This window comes from Chelonoidis abingdonii, chromosome 6 (assembly GCF_003597395.2).
Source record: "Chelonoidis abingdonii isolate Lonesome George chromosome 6, CheloAbing_2.0, whole genome shotgun sequence".
Lineage (NCBI taxonomy): Eukaryota > Metazoa > Chordata > Testudines > Testudinidae > Chelonoidis > Chelonoidis abingdonii.
Genome location: NC_133774.1, coordinates 132145071 through 132164403, shown reverse-complemented (window position 1 = coordinate 132164403; position 19333 = coordinate 132145071). Strand labels below are relative to the sequence as shown.

The window sequence follows — 19333 nt, the reverse complement described above, 5'->3', positions numbered from 1 at the left end:
ACATGCTTCTTGGTATTGTGATGTAAGAGGTGCATCATAACTCGCAGGTTAGCCCAGAGAGGAAATTTCGGGTGGGAGAGAGGTGGGGGGAATAGTTATTCCCTTTGTTAGGAGACTCAGGGCACTTCTGAGTCTTGGGTCCCACAGGGAAGTTTTGGGGGACCCAAGTGTACCAGGCACTGGAATTCCTGGGTGGTGGCAGGCTATCAGATCTAAGCTGGTAATTAAGCTTAGAGGGGTTCATGCTAGCTTCTCAGTTTATGAACGCTAAGGTTCAAATCTGAGTAGGAAGCTATGATAGCACTGTTTAAGGATCTGAACAGAATGGAAATTGAGACCCAGAACCAGCAAATCACTTAAACATGTGCTTAAATCTAAGTGCACAAGTAATTCCATAGTCTTTAAAGGAATTACTGTACTCACATGCTTACAGTTAAGCACAGGCTTAAGATATGTGATGAAATGGGGCTTTACAGATACACCCACAAGATAAATATTTATGTAAATCACTCTTTATAATTTAAAAATGCATTTACTTACAGCCATATGTAAAGAAACTAGATATAACTGATAGAATATCAAAGAGTAATAGTTATTTTAAACATAATTGTTAGTCAGTTATTCAGAACAGCAAAATACATCTGACCCCTTCCACCCAAACAAGACGGTTACTTACCTGTATTGCTATTGTTGTTCTTTGAGATGTGCGTGAAGATATGTATTCCACCTGGTGTGTGCGTGCCCAACACACTGAAGCCAGAGAACTTTGCTTAGCAGTACCTGTACAGGCAGTACCTGCACTGGTAGCTTCTGATCCAAGTAGCCCCTGCCCAGGCTATCTAACAGCAGCACCCCCCTGACAGGGCTCAGTTCCTTCGCACTCAAATCCAAGCCTGGAGACTCCAAAGCAGTGGGAATGGAGGGCACGTGGTGCAATATATGTCTTGATCCACATCTCAAAGAACAACAGGTACAACGCAGGTAAGAAACCATCTTTTCCTCTTCAAGTGGTTACAGATGTGTATTCCACTTAGGTGACTCACAAGCAGTATCTGTAAGACATGGGACTCAGTGTCTACTTAAACAGTGACTGCAGAACTGACATCCCAAAGCTTGCATCTGACCTAGATGCCATGGTAATAGCACAATATTTAACAAAAATATTCATGGAAGATTCATGCAGCAGCCCTGCAAACGTACAATACTGAAACATCGCTGAGAAATGAGATAGATGTTCGCTGGGCTCTCATTGAGTGAGCCCGTAAGTTACCCACCTGGACATCCTCTGTGCAGAGACCAGCTGACCTTTCATTTGACAAAAAGGCAAGGTGTTGAATGAAATAGTTTAGTTCTTTCCAAATAGAACACCAAGCACAGCCTCACAACTAACATCTAGATATGCTGCTCATTTGCATTTGAGTGTGGCTTTGGAAAGAATATAGGCAAGTAAATAACTTGCTTAAGGTAAAACTGAAACCACAAAATCTTTGGCTATGGTATTAAGGAAACTTTGTCTCTGAAGAATTGATTATATGGAGGTTCTGCCATTAAGGCTTGTAATTTGTTGACTCTTATTGTGGATGTTATAGCCACAAGAGGAGAGACAACAAGCAGGTTGCTATCAGCTCAAACAGAGGACCCATCAGGGCAGCCAGCATAGTATTAATGTCCCAGAATGGGACCATTTCCTTCACAAGTGGAAACAGATGGACAGTATCTTTCAGAAATCTCACTACCATGGAATTCGAGAAAATCAGCTTTCCTTGGATCAGAGGATGGAATGTTGAAATTGAGGATTCACTTGGTGGCAATGAGCTAAGACCTAGACCCAAGGAATTCAAATATAACAGGTAGTCCAAAATGTCCTGAACACAAGCTGACATGGATTGATTTCCCTTAGATCTTGACCAAACCAAATAAGTAGATGGTTTTCTACTATTAAGCAGGATCTTCTGAACTGCTTCCAAGCATTGCCCTATCTACGCATCTAGCCATGTACCATCTATGCCGTGAGGTGTAGACTGCTCAGCACTGGATGAAGAACCTGACCATGCTGCTGAGTCAGCAGGTCAGGAAGCAGATGAAGAGATGTGGGAGGTCCACAACTTGTATGCTGCTCTTGATCACAAAATCAAATAGGCTGCTTCTGTGAAGATGGAGGAGGATAGGCTGGTTGGCTAAAACTAGATTCAGAAGATCTTCTCCTCTATGATGTCCTTTTCTGGGGAAGTCTTGCAGCCTAGCAGAGTAGGATGACTGGTGAATGTATCACTCAGCGTGACATTGCTAGTGTTATTGCTGACTTACAAAATGACATCCCTTTGTGGTGTAGATAGAAACTCCCAGAAGACTTTCAAGTAGCTCAAGAGTCCTTAAAAGAATGTAAAGTCTCTTCAGTTCTCTCAGAAAACAAAAACAGATCATCAAATGGTAAGTCCTCTATGGTCTGTGGAGCTTCAGGAGTTAGGCCAGAGATCTGTAGCCAGGAGGCCATCCTCATCATCATAGCTAGAGCTAGATATCTGCATGGAATGTCTGCTACATCCAGTGCTGACTGTGAAGACGTCTTGGCCACCAAACAGCCCTCTGCAATAAATGCCTTAAACTCTTCCAAGAAGAATTCTGGTAACTTGGCATCTCAATTTGCAAAGTCATATTTAGACAATCACACTTGCTAGTTGGCAATTCACATTTGCAACAACGAGGTTGAAAACACTTTTCTCCCCATCAAATCTAACCTTTTAGACTCTTTCTTTTTAGGTATAAATTTATATCTCCACTCCCGTATCCTCTCATTTGCCTCAGTCATAATCAGGGAATTAGGAAGTGGATGTGAGAAAAAATACTTGAAACTTTGCCTGGGGTCACAATATCTCTCATTAGTACGCTTAGCCATGGGTGTTATAGATGCTGAGGTACTACACAGAGATATGGCAAGCTCCAATATCACTTCATTCATAGGAAGAGTGACTCTCTCAGGAGCTGAGGAGTGAAGAATATCCACTAACTTTTGGGTGTTCTCCTGAACAAATTCAGCCTGAATACCCAATGACGATGCTGTTAATCTCAGGAGCTCTTGATAAGATTTAAAATCCTCCAGTTCCGTGGATTTAGGCACTGTAGCATCATCTGGTGAAGAGGTAGAAGAGGGAAGTGGAACTACTGGAATCTCTTGTGGTAACACATTTGACTGAATCAACAGATCAGGTTGCACCAGGTCAGAGGAAACCTCCTTAGTCTGTGGCTGTAGCAAAGGTGGCTCACCTGGAAAGACCATCTGCGGAACAAGTGATCTAGTCCTGGACTAAGCAGACGATCAGGACCTCGCTGAATGAAGAACCACCCACGGATTCCTAGGAGGCTACAGTGGATAGGGATAAAACATTAGTGACCAGTAGGAGATAGGGCTGGAAGCTTTGTCCCTACTGTAGGAATGGAACCAATCCTGGTACCAATGGTGATCCCAGGAGGTCTTGAAAGTCTGAGTGGTACTGCAAAGGCAAAGGAGAGGAAGGCATTTCTGCACTCGAACCTGAAGTTCCTTCCAAGCCGTCTGTCAGTAATGGAGGAGTTACTCCAGAGGGAGCCAATAAACAGCCCGAATCATCTGCAGTCCAACACACTGGCCTAACTGGCACCGATGATGGTACAGTCAAAGGCACTTTGAGTAGAGGTAAATGTATTCACAAACATGCAGTACTGAAGGGGGTATCGGTACCAAACACAAAGGAGATGTAGACTGTGCCGGAATTGTCGTCAGTACTGAAGATAGCATCTGCCCTCGGTACCAAACAGGACCCAGGTCCCTGTAACCCAGGGCCCAGTGTATGAGGCACTGCAGACAACTGTGCTGGCAATAACACTAAGCTGGCCACCAATCCTGGAGGTGCTGAGGACACCGAAGATGAAGCCACAACAGTCGAATTTTCTTGACTAAGTGGCAAATCAGGAACAGACAGGCACAGCAATTTCACTGCTGCCTGATACACTGGTGTTGTGGAGACTGTCTGTTCACACACCACTGTCTTCAGTACTGGATTCAATGGACCACCCCCCCCCAGGATGGTACTGGAGTTGACAGTGCGGAGTCTAATTAATCAGGCATTGGTACTGGACAGAACGTTGACAGCCCAGCTCTATCCCATATATCGAAAGACTAATGCTACTGGTCCGCACTCCTAGATAAGGAGGAGACATTTCTTCAAATTCTGGAGTAGACCAGGTCTGTCTTTTGGGTTCTCCTTCTTCTGGTCCCCAGAGGAAAAGAATGGTCCCCCTTCCTCCTGGGCAAAGAATCCAAGTCCGTAGGTGCAGCCCTGTAACAGCTCAGGAGCTCTCGGGGGGGCTGATGGTATGCAGCAGTCCACAGCTCCACAGCAGGCCTCATTACATGCTCCATAATGTGCTGCTTCAAACACAAGTCCCTCACCATCTGCATTCTCTTAAATGAATTACCTGGGAGTTAGCACCTTTCCTTAATGTGCCTTTGCGCAAGGAACAATACACATTGTGTGAGTATGGGTCACTATGAGGGATAGCAACCCCACATGAAGGACAATGTTTAAAACCCAGAGAGGGCAGCACCCTGGGGTAAAACTCTATTAAATACACTAAGCTAAACTAAATCCTTAAGTACTACTAAACGTAACCAAGTATTTACAGAAAAAAACTAGAGAAATACTGTGATGAATAGGGTGACCAGATGTCCCAATTTTATAGGGACAGTCCCAATTTTTGGGTCTTTTTTTTAAAATATAGGCTCCTATTACCCCTCACCCTCGTCCCGATTTTTCACATTTGCTGTCTGGTCACTCTAGTGATGAACAACATGAAGTGAGACACCACTCTGACTCAAGCCACAGGCGGAGAGAAGGAACTGATGTGGGTCGGGGCAGTATCACCTTTATATATCTTGGGAAGGGGCTACAAGGGATAGAGGGCATGAGCGCTGCTCCAATGGGTACTGCTAAGCAAAGTTGTCTGGCTTCAGTGCACTGGACATGAACACACGAATGTAATACAAGTCTTCACCCACACAAAGAACCACTCCACGTTCTGGGTATATTTCTCACTTTAAAATCAATGCAGGTCTGATCTTGTCATATAACCCAGAGTATATTTAGGATATTGTAATTTGGTATTGTGACAAAGTTCCTCCTCTACCTTGGTGGGTCCTGCGCTTATTGGCGGATTTGTTCACCTCAGTGATCTTCCCTTCTTGTGGAACCCACAGTCTGGGTCAGCTCCTCTTGTGTCTGATCAGGAGTTGGGAGGTTTGGGGTTAACCAGGCCGGTGCCCCACCCTCTACTCCGGGTTCAGCCCAGGCCCTGTGGATCGCAGCTGTCTATAGTGCCTCCTGTAACAGCTGCATGACAGCTACAACTCCCTGGGCTACTTCCCATGGCCCTCCTCCAAACACCTTCTTTATCCTCACCACAGGACCTTCCTCCTGGTGTCTGATAACGCGGTCCTCCTCAATCCTCCAGCAGTAACACTCTCACTCTCAGCTCCTTGCTTCTTGCTCCCAGCTCCTCACACACGCTCCTTCTCCTCTGGCTCCTCCTTGCCTGACTGGAGTGAGCTCCTTTTTAAAGCCAGGTGCCCTGATTAGCCTGCCTTGATTGGCTGCAGGTGTTCCATTAAGTAGCTATCTCCACTGCCTTCTAGAAAGATCTTAATTGGCCCCAGGTGCCTTGATTAACCTGGAGCAACTGCCATTTGGTTACCAGGGTACTAGGGATTTGTTTAGCCTGGGGCTAACATACCTGTTTCTCAGTACTTTACTGTAGCCACCTGGCCTTGCCCCATCACAGTATTAATATAAACAATATCACATGTCACATCTGCATAATCAATGCTCATCATATGGGCTTGATTCAGCTCCCCCTAAAGACAAATAGTGGGTTATGACTTTTAAATCTAGACTATTAGACACAGTATTAGAAAAAGATAAGTAATTATGTATCCTGAGTTACAAATAGCTGATTCCTATTACAATACTTTACAAAGAGATGACTCCTACTACAATAATTAAAGAATTAGATATATCTACCTCAGCACAAGATGCTTTAGAAAACATGCATACTAAGGCAAGAAATAGGTTGTCCTTAAGTTATTGGTGATTGTGACTTCGTACTTTATATTAATATGTGGGAAAACATTTTCTTTATTGCTTCCCTTGTTCATTTTCTCCTGGTGTCACCTTAAACATTTAAAAGCAACTACTGTGAAATAAATAATGGGAATAAAAGTTATAAACCTTAGCAGCTGATCCTCCAGGCCAGATCTGGTTACAGTGAAATTGATTATAGTAACTTTAATACACACCTGTAGAATAAACACAACAAATGACACAAATTATTTCTATGTAGGTTAATACAATAAAATAAGGGGTTTAGTTAAGAATAATAATGGCACCCACAGAGAAGGTATAGTTATGGATGAGAAGGTTTTTCCAATCTAAACTTCAATTTACAGCTGTTCACAACTTACTCAAAAATTTCCATTTGGGCTGAAATTTCACATGGTTGGTTTATGTCCAAAAGTGATTTTTTGGGAGTTTGATCAAACTTCTGGAGGGATCGGAGGAGAAATAAAAATATGTTTTTCACTTTGCACAATAACTGTTCTTGTAATCATTTCCAGTGGCATAACTCAAAAAAGGCTGAAACTATAAATAGGGCCCTGCCAAATTCACAGCCATGAAAAATGCATCACAAACCATGAAATCTGGTCTCCCCGCATGAAATCTGGTCTTTTGTGTGCTTCTACCCTACACTATACAGATTTCATGGGGGAGACCAGCCTCTCTCATATTGGGGCTCCTGACCCAAAAGGGAGTTGTAGGGGGGTTGCAAGGTTATTTTAGGGGAGTCACAATATTGCCACCATTACTTCTGCACTGCTGCCTTCAGAGCTGGGTGGCCGGAGAATGGCGGCTGCTGACTGAGGGCCCAGCTCTGCAGGCAGCAGCGCAGAAGTAAAGGTGGCAATACCATACCAGGCCATCCTTACTGCTGCACTGCTGCTGGCAGTGGCTCTGCTTCAAACCTGGGCTCCAGGCTAGCAGCCGCCAGTCTCTGGCCACCCAACTCTGAAGGCACCGCTGCCAGTAGCAGCGCAGAAGTAAGGTTAAAAGTACCAACACCCCTTCCCGCCCCCCTGCACAATAACCTTGTGATCCCTCATGACTCCTTTTTAGGTTAGGATCCCTACAATTACAACACCGTGAAATTTCAGATTTAAGTAGCTGAAATCATGAAATTTATTATTTTTTAAATATTATGACCATGAAATTGACCAAAATGAACCATGAATTTAGTAGGGCCTTGTGGCAGGGTGCTGCTGCAAACATACCTAATCAGCCCCTACCACGCCAGCCTCAATCAAGGGGGATCGATTGTCTGCCTGATAATTGACAACACCTGCTAGCCTGATAGGCCAGGAGCTACAAAGGTTGGGAAAGAGTCAGAGGGAGAGGGACAGCCAGAGAGAGAGGTCAGTCAGAAAGAGAAGCGGAAGCTCTCTCGCCGGTTACTGACCTGGCCTGCGGTAGATGAAAAACCTGTAAGGATTGTATATAGTTGGACGCTGGGGGTGGGAAAATGCTTAAAAAATAAAGGACACAGGTGTTGCACAAAGCTAATGTGTCCCTGGACTTATCTGGGAAGGCAGCTGGGCCTTCAGAAGAGGGGCTGGCTGTGCACACCGTGATAGGCCCTAACTATAAACTTTGAATTTTACATGAAACCAGTCTGCAATGACTAGTATAAGGGATGGCAGGTTTGAGAAAATATAGCTATAAAGTACAAAAGTCTTGAATATTTGAAAAGTAGCCTGGGGCATGCACAATAAGAAACAGAGATCATTTTTAAGCCACGATCTTAAAGAAGGATGTGGCATGCATATGTATGTGGCTGTTTAAATGCATACAAGAGTTAAGTGCCTAATCACACACGCTGGTCTACACATGCAGGGCTGGATTTGTAGAAGTGCTGAGCACCAACATTTCCTATCAACTTCAAATTGACGTTGTGGTGCTCAGCAATTCTGAAAGTCAGCCTGCTGCAATTACTTAAAAGCTGGACTAGTAAGAAAAGGAATTTAGTTGTCTCTTTCTCCTGGGGGGCTGTGAACATAAAGAAAACATGCCTTTAAAGTGCTACATAAGAACAAAGAATGATTATAACCAGTTGCCTACACTTTGGAATAGAAGGAACTCCTAAATTCCTGGCTTCCACCCTAGTTCTTAGTTCTTTAGACCATGAGCCCTATTGGGGCATCTTTAATTTGCTGTGACTGTCAAATTAACTGAGACACAGAGGGCTTAGGCGACTTGGCTACTGTCACACTCCAAGTCAACATTAGAACCAGGATCTGAATGGAGGTCTCCTTATATCCTGGCCCCTGTAGCCGACAGTGCATCTTTTCAAACCTGGGTTTCTATGGTTAGGCACTTCACCACATTGCTTGATTTTCAAAATGTTTTCATAATAAAGTAACAGCTGATATTATGTGTGGAAACTGGATGATACAACATATAAATACAAAATACAGGACCATATGAACCTCAAAATAAAGTAACAGAATTATGAAATAAAATGTGTATCAGTTGCCTGCAAGTACTTCCTTAATCAAAACAATTACATCACAGTTACCCAGTCCTACACCATCCAGCATCTGGCTAGACCTCATAGCTGTCTAGAAAGGGATAGACATCTGTAAATTTTCTAGGAAATCCTACTAACTGTGCTACCCTTTTTGCAATGGGGTTTTTGGGAGGGAGTTGACTGTGGAGGCTCTCACTAGTAGCAGATTTTCAGAGGAACCACTAATGAAACAATCCCCTTTCAGACACTAGGATCTCCTAAGAAAGCCCAACAGGAGTACCCTCCACAGATCCTTCAAATAGGCCATACAGCTTGTCCATTAGTGAATGAAAGTCTTCACTGGAAGTCATGCTGTCATGTTGTTAATATCTGAGAAGCCATGTGACAGAGCTCTCCCCTCCAGGTGGCAGGATCTTCTGGAAGATCCCACATACAGGACTCCAACAACAGACACACAGGCCCAGTCTCAGTGGCCGTGTATTCTGAACCTCCAATACGGGACACAGCAAAATGGCTGAGCCCTGAGGCATAACAGCCCTGGTGATGCTGTGCAGCAGGAGCAAACCTCTCTTAGTCAGAACGGTCAATAAGTCCATGAACGTTTTCACATACACTAGCATGGCCATGTTGGACTCTACTGTGCTACATTCACTCATGGAATGAAAGGACATGGTTTTTTTTCTTTTCATCTGTTTTAAAACTTTAATTATAAAAGATACCAGATGAGCCTTGGGAAGGTCTGTAATAATGTGGGCCAACATAAGTTGATAATGTCCTTCTAGTAATACTGATTATGATTTGTATGACATTAATTTAGAATGCTGCATCATACCTCTGGAAGGTAGTGTGGATTTGGTAGCTTAGTTGTCATGTAGAACCTAAAGTTTCTGTCATAATCAATGTCAGAATCTCCAAGGCGAATAAGCATTCTTCCACCAGAAACAAAGGTCTGCTTCAAAAGAACAGGCTCCAGTGCAGGATCCAAGATTTCCTTCAGCTTTACAAAAGAAACCAGATTAAGATATTTTCTACATGTAACTGGTAACTGAAATACTTCATTACTAAAATGAAAAATTAAATTAACACCCTCCACTCTATGCAAGGAGAATAATTATTATTATTATTTATGATTTGTATTACTGTATTGGCTAAATAAATTTGTTAGTCTCTAAGGTGCCACAAGGACGCCTAGTTGTTTTCGCAGTGGCTAGGAGCATTGTCATGGACCAGGACTCTATTGTGAGAGGTGCTGAACAAACACAGAACAAAAAGATGGCCCCAGTGATATTCTTATGTTCACTTATTATCCTGTGCTTTTCTAGTTTTTGTTATAGGATGTGGCTGGATTTTCAAAGGAGCCTAACAGAGTTATGTGCCCAAATCCCATGGATATTAAACACACTCCAAATCATGCATTGTTTTTTAAACAAGAGAAAGCCTACATGTTTTACCTCAGAACTCTCTCAGAGCACAAATCAGTAATGGAACAGAATTTAGACAATGTTAAAGCAAACACATAGTGATAGAAGAAAATATTCTTTACTTACATGAGAACTGAAAGTATAAAACTTAGCTCTGATCCTACAACAATTTAAACACATGCATAACTTCATGCACATGAATAGTCACACTGAAGTCAATGGGCTACTCAGGTACATAAAGTTATGTACATGAGAAGGTCTTTGCAGGATTTGGGCCTAATTTTTTTTTTCTGGTCATAAAATTCCAAACTCACTGTACATAATTTGCATATGTTCAACCACGGTTCATTATGATACATTAGCAAAAAAAAATAAAAAAAAAATGCACGAGACATTTATAAAATAGTCATGTCCCTTTAGAAACAGAATGGTAATGAAAATGTTATTTCCAAAACTTGATCAAAATATGGGAAGGACCCATATACTCCTGCTTCCTAAGACTCAATGGGCTCAATCCTGGAAAATGCTGAGCACTCTACCCCAATCCTGTAATGCATTTGTTTAACTTTAAGCATGTGCTTTAAGTGTTTTGCTGGAGATTGCTCAGCACCTGACAGGGTTATGTCCAATAATGGGATTCTCTTGCCCACTCTCACTACTCTTTATTATCTGTATTATGGGCCCAGGTGTCCCATTCTTCCTGTATCTCTGAGTGGTTATAGTCAAGACAGAACATCATCATACTATGGGAACCAGAAACAGTAAACTGGGCAGAATTAGGGTCCTAATTCAACAGAAGACTTCAACATGTGCTTACATCAATTCTATTTAGCAAAGTAGTTAAGCACATAATCAAATTCTTTGCTGAGGACTGTACACATAGCATTCAGTCACAGGAAAATGCAAGGATAACATCTGTCCCTTAGTTTAGAGGATATGACTATTTTTTTCTTAGTTGACATGAAGATATGGGGGTTCCATTGGATCCGTGTTTGTTTCTGGATGATCAGATAGTAGGGATGGGCAAGAGTGCTTTTTTCACATATGCTCACGGATCTCCAGTACATTTATTCGTGCCTTTGTCACTTCCAGATCTGCCGACTTTCAGGGCAAGGTGCAGGGCATATGTGTTCACCTTGCACTTTTCTGCAAGGAATGATTGAGTGTGTCTTGGGAATTCTTGGACTGGGTATGGGACTTTTTGTTTACATTTGTTAATATGCAAACAAAGCCATGTTTTCTATTATCCATTAGGTACTGGACACATTATGGTGTTGTGGATTCTTTTTTTTAAACGAGTATACAGATTTTTAAGAGGCACATTTATAAAAAGTAAGAAAATAAAACAAAATAAAGAAATATATTTGAATTTCAAGGGAGTCATGAATCATCAGATCCCAGTGCCATATATATCATGCCAATGAATACAGCATTGAATTTTTACCTCTGGTATTGAAAACTGACAAACATATGACACATTGGTGGACATTCACTTATGCACATCTTTTTTATCCCTGCAGTTACTGATCCTGACAGCTACTCAAATCAGAACCTTGGTCTCGAGTCAATGTGTACTAACTGCTTAAAGTCAAGGCTTGTGGCCAAAGGAACTAGGAATAGCTTCTCTGACATGTTTATGGGATTCTAGAAATATCTGTCTGTGGGCCAAATGAAAATAGTATAACTGAGGCTTAATATATCCGTGAACAATTAATTGTATGTGCTGGTGTCACTTTAAAAGAAATTGCTGGGTAACTCACAAATTGGACAGTTATTCCTGCTGAATAAACTACAGTTCTGTGACATCACTCTCATGACACATGGGGCTATAGCCACAGACACTTTGTCATGGGTGATTTCAGTGCTTGTGAAAGGGGAAAAAAGTGTGTTTGAGTCATGCCTAGTAACAAGTCTATAGCAAGTCTGAAGTTTAAAAATTAACTCAGTATTGAATTATTCAAGCACAATAAAATCTTACGCTCAAGGGAGGGATATTTTACTCTAAAAGTTCTGAGTTTAAACTCACTGAGTTCCTACCCAGGGCATAATCAACTCTGGGTAGACAGAATGGAAAATGTATTACATGATCATTTCCTTTCTGTTATTAATATCTCCACTAGTTCTTTATTCAGTACTAACCCCTCTGCGATGGCACCTTAGGCAGCTGAGCTCATTGCGTAGCAACCTATTCACTCGGCCAGGCCCCTTATCACGTACTCCCAAATCCATATAAATAATTTCTCAAACAAGATTTGAGATGTCAGTAAAATTCTAACTTCAACTTCACTTAGGTCTGAATGTGTGTGTGACAGACCAGTGAAGATGTTAATCAAGGAAAATAATTTTTAAAAGGTAACAATTTTCCTATCCTTCATACTAACACATACACTGGCCCTTTACTTAGGGATGTGGCAAGTAATAAGGTTCTCAGACGGAGGGAAATAAAAAGATGAGTATAAAGATAAATAATCCATGCTCTGGTGCTAGGAAATGGAGGCTTTTTTGGGGTGGGGAGAAATGCATTAAACACCTGAAGAGCTATCTTACAGTGCTTTATCAAAGACAAAGGAGTTATACCCACATGGTGGCTTTGCAAGTTTCTTCGGTGTTTACCATTGAGCTTTGCCCGAAACATGACTGCTAGATACTCAATGATTTTAAGACCAGAAGGGATCACTGTGATCATCTAGTCTGACTTTATGCCTAACACAGGCCATAGAATTTCACCCAATAATGCCTGCAACTAGCCCAATAAACTTCTGGTTGAACATGGAATAACATGGAATAGGAAAAAAATCTTGTTTAACAGAAGCTGTATATGCCTTCCTTTCAAACCTTTTAACTATCTATCCAGAGACTATTTTGAGACTCTGGCTCTTACACATTGTGAATGAAAGGAAACAAACAGGTGATTTTCTGAGTGCTTTATCATATTTTGCGTGTATGAGCTTCTAAACACACATCCCGACTGTGCTAAAGCTTTTGTCTTGTGCTTTGGCCACAAACAGACAGAAGGTATAATGCTGATGGACATCTTTCTACAGAATGACAGAGGATATAAATTAAAATCTTCTCTTCGAAAATAGGATGTTGGACTGAAAGTGTTGCCAATTCAGAAATTCATCATGCAGATGTTATGGGAAGAAATGGTTACTTATTTATATAGTAAATGGTGTTCTTCAAGATGTGTACCCTGTATACATATTCCACTGTTGGTGTGTGCACATCCACTGCACATCCTCACACCATCAACTGAGGGCATAAAGGGAGGGGCTGCCTCAACCACAAACCAGTTCTTTTGCCACCTACAGAGCCCAGTGTCAAAGATTGAGTAGTGGGGCTAGGGGTTGGTCATAGAATATGTATACAGACCACACATCTGGAAGAACACCAGTTATTGTGCAGGCAAGTAACTATTTCTACTTCTAATGATGAGCTGTATACATATATTTTATTGCTGATGACCTCTCCCCCAGCCCCTCAACAAGCAGTGACCTTGTTGGAGGTGGGTACCAGGAGTTGTTGAACAGTGCAGCACAATTCTGCCAAATTTTGCATTGTCTCTGAAAGCCTGTACAATTGTGTGCTGCTGAGTGAATGTGTGGATGGAGGACCAGGCTGCTGCCTTACAAATATCCTGAGAGCAGCCATCACAGTGGACCAAGCTCTCATCAAATGACCCATTATTTTGACAGATAGAGTCTTTCCAGTCACCTGATAACAAAATTTGATACATGTGGAAATCCAATTAAAGATCATTTGCTCTGAGATAGTTTCACTTTTGGTCCTTTCTTCTATATGCTACAAACAGTTTAGGAGACTTTCTGAAGTGTGCAGTTCTGTCAAGACATAACAAAAGAACTCTGCTTACATCCAACTAATGCAGCTTTTGCTCTGCTTTATATGCTCGGCATGTGGCCTAGCGAAAACAACAGCAATGTGAATAGATTTAATTGAAATTCTGGAACCACCTTTGGTAAAAACTTAGGGTGAGATTTCATAGAAACTTTATCCTTATGAAAGAAAGTATAATAAGGCAGTTTGGTTAACAATGCTTAACAGCTGTCCTGGCTGATGTTATTGCCACTGTGAAGGCCACTTTCACAGAAGGATGAAATAGAGATCAAGTGGCCAGTATCCTTCAGACATCCAGCAAATGCAGTCTCCTCTCTTCATCTGAGAGGCATGTGGTTTTAGAAAAAATACCAGTAAGTGGATGATTTGACTCTTATGAAACTCGGTTCCACCATGCATGCTTTCAGCTAGCTGACTTGTCTAACTAGTGTTACAATGATTAGAAAGGCCACTTTCACAGTCAGATGGGCCACAGAGCAGGTTCAAAGGGATGTCTGCTGAGAGATGAAAAAACAAAATTGAAGTCCCACTGGGGTGCGAACTTCACCAGTGTTGGAAAAGGTCAAAGAAGCCCCTTCAAAAATCTAGTTTGACAGGGTGAATGAAGATCATGTGGTTATCAACAGAACATAAGAACATAAGAAAGGCCGTACTGGGTCAGACCAAAGGTCCATCTAGCCCAGTATCTGTCTACCGACAGTGGCCAATGCCAGGTGCCCCAGACGGAGTGAACCTAACAGGCAATGATCAAAAGGACCTCTCCTGCCATCCTCTCTAATCCGCTGACAGCAAGGCTAGACACAACATTCTTTACCCATCCTGGCTAAGTCCATATGGACTTCGCCACCATGAATTATCCAGGTACCTTTAAATAAGGCTGTTATAAGTCCTTGCCCTAACAACCTCCTCAGTAAGAGTTCATAAGTTACGTGCGCTGTGGTAAAACAACTTCCTTTTATTTGTTTTAAACTGCCGCCCATTAATTTCATTGTGACTCCTATTCTGTATCATGGGAAAAGTAAAATAACTTTCCTTATGCACCTCTCAACATCACAGAATATATATACCATCTAATCAATATCCCATTAGTCTCGTCTCTTTCCGAGCTGAAGAGACAGCTCTTAACCTTTCCTCGTAGGGACGCTCTTGCAACTCTAACATCTTAAAGGTGCCTGCTTACGAGAATCTAGCTCAGATTCTATTAATTTGACGAGTGAGAGACCACATCTGTACCACAGCAGATCAAGAGTGGGCGTAACCAGATTTAATAAAAGGGCCAATAATATACGTCTCAAGTCTTATTCTCTATCCCTTTTATTGATCTAACATCCTTTCGACTTACCAGCGTAACCGCGTGACTATCCACTGCGACAGATTTCTGACTCGTGAGCCGCGTATACTGAAGGCACCATCACATATGAGACGGGCGCATCCATGGCAGACGTATACACACATAGAATCCCATCGATTGTTGACATCACCTTAGAATACTTGAGGGACTACAAGCTATCTTTGATATGAGGGTCCAAAGGGCGGTTTTCATGCCATTTAATACTTAGTTTTTGCTTTGATCTAAGTCTGCTTGCAACTATCTGAGCAGTTTAGTACACCTGCAACACTCCTCCTCACTCTTTAATCTCTCTTTCTCTAGAAGTGCATTATAAATAAAAAGTGATAAGGATTGGCAGAACTGACCTTCTGGGGAACACACACTAGTTACCCTCTGCCATTGTGAGAATATTACTCATAATCCTAACCCTTCTGTCCTTCTTAACCAGTTCTCAGTCCATGGAAAGGAGCTTCCCTTTTACCCATGACAGCTAATTTAACTTATAAGAGCCTTTGGAGGACCTTGCAAACTTCTTTGGAAATCTAAGTACAACATATCCACGGATTCCCTTGTCCACATGTTGCTGTATGAGCCCCTGCAAAGAACTCTAATATAGTAGTAAGACACGATTCCTTTACAGAAACCATGTTGACTAGCTCAAGCAGTTTACGTTTTTCTATGTGTCGACAATTTTATCTGACATACTGTCTCTGAGCTTTGCTTCCGTTAATTCAGAGCTACGTCTGTAATTGCCCAGGACACCATTGAGACCCTTTTAAATATATGGGATTCATTAGCTAACTTCCATCATGGGAACGAAGCCAATTTAAAGGACAGGTACCAACCTTCAGTTAATAGTCGCATCTTCACAGTGAATTCTTTCAGAACTCTTGTGAAGCCATCTGTCCCAGTGACTTGTTTATGTTATTTATCAATTAAGTTCCAAAACCTCCTCTATACACTCAATCCTGTGACAGTTCCCCAGATTTGGAACACTACAAAAGCCAGCTCAGGTTTGACATCCTCTAACAGTCCTCAGCTGTGAAGACTGAAGCAAAAGAATCCATTTTAGTTTCCTGCAAAAGACTTAAACGCCTCTTTAGTAATTTCATCGTCAGGGAGGCCACTGGTTGTTTAGCAGGCTTCCTGCTTCTGATGTACTATAAAAAACATTTGTCACCACCTTGGAGTTTTTGGCTTAGCCGTCTTCAACCTCTGTGGCTTTCTTATTACATCATCTTGCACTTAAGCTGGCAGTCTTTGTGTCCGTCTATTTGCTCACTGGATTTGACTTTCACTTTTTAAAGGAATCTTTCATCTCTCACGCCTTTTTACATGTTGTTAAGCCACGTGCTCTTTTTAGTTATTTATCTGTTTCTCTAATTGGGTATAGACATGATAGTGGCCTCTATATGGTGTCTGTTTAAAAAGGCCCATGCAACTTGCAGCGTCACTTAATCAGCGTACCTTTTAACTTTCGTTTAACTAACCTCTCATTTTTGTATAGATTCCCTCTTTTGAAATTATATGCCACAGGTTGGGCCTGTTGAGGCGTTTCTTCCCCCACAGTGGATCGTTGAATGCATATTGTATTATGGTCACTATTACCAAGCGTGTTCCGGCGTAGTAACCTCTGACCAGCTTTCTGTGCTCCATTCCAGATGTAAATCTAGAAGTTGCCTCTTCCTTGTGGTTTCCCCGTACCCAGATGCTCCATGAGGCAGTCATTTTAAAGTATCGAGAAATTTTATTCTCTGCAATTTCATTCCGAATTGGAAAGAAATATCCCTGTCATTTTGGGCGATAAATTGAAATCCCTCACATATTGGGTTCTTAATTCTGACAGCCTTCTCTGATTTCCCTAGCATTCTCACATCAATATCATTGTCCTGGTCAGGTGGTCGATAATAGCCCCTAATGTATTAGTATTTTTATTAGAGCATGAAATTTCTATCCACAGCGATTCTATGGAACATGTTGGATTCGCTAAGATGTTTTACTTCATGTGAATCCTACATCGTTCACATGACAGTGCCACTCCTCCCCCCCGACCTGTCTGGTCTTCTGATATATTTGTACCCCGGAATGATTGTGTCCCATTGATTGGTCATGTTCCACCTAGGTGTCTGTGATCGCTATTACATCAATATCCTCCTTTATCACAAGGCCATCTAGTCACCCAGCTATATTTAAGACTGCTAGCATTTCGTGTACAACACTTTAAAACTGTCCTGGTTTAATTTTCGCCTTATCTGATGTGACCAGATTCTTTTTTATGTGAACTGTTTAACATCTGAGCTAAGCCTTAATTATCCTCGGTTCCGTCCTCTGCTCCTGATATGAACCTGGAGATTTCTCTTTCTATCATCAGAGTGACTCTCCCCTAAGAGAAGTCTGTGTCCGATCCACATGCTCCTCTGCAGCAGTCGGCTTTCCCCCATCTCCTAGTTTTAAAACTGCTCTACAACCTTTTTAATGTTTAGTGCCAGCAGTCTGGTTCCACTTTGGTTTAGGTGGAGCCCATCTCTCCTGTATAGGCTCCCCCATCCCAAAAGTTTCCCAGTTCCTGATGAATGTAAACCCCTCCTCTCTACACCATCGTCTCATCCACGCATTGAGACTCTGAAGCTCTGCCTGCCTACCTGGCCCTGCGCGTGAACTGGGAGCATTTCTGAGAATGCCACCATAGAGGTCCTGGATTTCAGTCTCTTTCCTAGCAGCCTAAATTTGGCAGGTGTTTTAGACAGCGCTGTTCAAATCCATCGGCTTCCAGGACATCTCTCCTACCCTTCCCTATGTCATTGGTACCTACATGTACCACGACCACCGGCTCCTCCCCAGCACTACACATAAGTCTGTCTAGATGCCTCGAGAGATCCGCAACCTTCGCACCAGGCAGGCAAGTCACCATACAGTTCTCCCGGTCATCACAAACCCAGCTATCTATGTTTCTAATGATCGAATCTCCCATTACTAACACCTGCCTTTTCCTAGCAACTGGAGTTCCCTCCCCCAGGAGAGGTAACCTCAGTGCAAGAGGCAACCCCAGCACCATCTGGAAGGAGGGTCCCAACTATGGAAGGTTTCCCTCTGCTCCCATTGACTGCTCTGCTTCCCTGGGCCTTTCTTCCTCCTCAACAGCACAGGGGCTGTCTGAGCAGAGGTGGGACAATTCTACAGTGTCCCGGAAAGCCTCATCAACATACCTCTCTGCCTCTCTTAGCTCCTCCAGTTCTGCCACCCTGGCCTCCAAAGTCCGTACGTGGTCTCTGAGGGCCAGGAGCTCCTTGCACCGACTGCACACATACGCCACCCGCCCACAGGGCAGGTAATCATACATGCTACACTCAGTGCAATAAACTGGATAGCTCCCACTCTGCTGCTGGGCTTCTGCCTGCATTGTCTCCTAGTTAATGAAAGGGTGGTTTAAAGAAAGGGGTTTTGGAATATGGTTTGGATTACAGGTTTTAAGGGGACTACAGGGGAACAGGTAGGACCGACAAGGGACTCCCCCCCCACTTCCCACTCCCCTTCCAAACTCCCTTGCAAAACTCCCTGTTAGCAGCCTCCGGTTGCAAGCTCCCTGGTCACTTGTGCGCGGCTTTATAAAGCCCAGGCCTGAGTTACTGCCCCGCCCACTGATTAAGGCTCAGCCAATTACCAGAAGCTTCGAGCTTTCAAACCTTCCTTTGAAGCTCACGGCCTCCAACTGCCAGCCACAACACATGGTCCTTCAACCAACCAACCAGACTGCCAAACACAAGCTCAGCACACAGCACAAAGCAGGTAACCCTCAAACACAAACACACACACACTACAGACAGTCACTTACCCCACAGATGCTCTATTTGCTCCTCCTTCACCTGGAGAACTCCCTTGCAAAACTCCCCGTTAGCAGCCCCTGATGAAAAGCACCGATTGCTGATAAATGAACCTGAAGAGAACTAAATGAGATATCCAAAGACTTACGGGTAAATATTCCAGGATAGCAGGAAACCCAGAAGATTCTGAAGATAATGTATTGTTGAGTCCAAGAGGAGAAACACTGTCTTTTAAGCTGATTAACATATCCTAGTAGAGTCTTTCCTACTTTGATTAAGGTTGAATTGCATCACTC

General features: G+C 42.6%; 1 protein-coding gene across 7 annotated transcripts in view; it reads right to left on the bottom strand.

Annotated features, from left to right (window-relative positions):
• Nucleotides 1-19333, bottom strand: part of DNAH6 (dynein axonemal heavy chain 6) — a 209259-nt gene that overhangs the window by 48037 nt on the left and 141889 nt on the right. For all 7 annotated transcript variants that reach the window (XM_032780286.2, XM_032780290.2, XM_032780291.2 and 4 more), the window contains 2 exons: nt 9443-9607; nt 6261-6328 (listed from right to left, as the gene is read on the bottom strand). In XM_032780286.2, coding sequence (XP_032636177.1) covers nt 6261-6328; nt 9443-9607 — 233 coding nt within the window. The remainder of the gene's footprint in view (nt 1-6260; nt 6329-9442; nt 9608-19333) is intronic.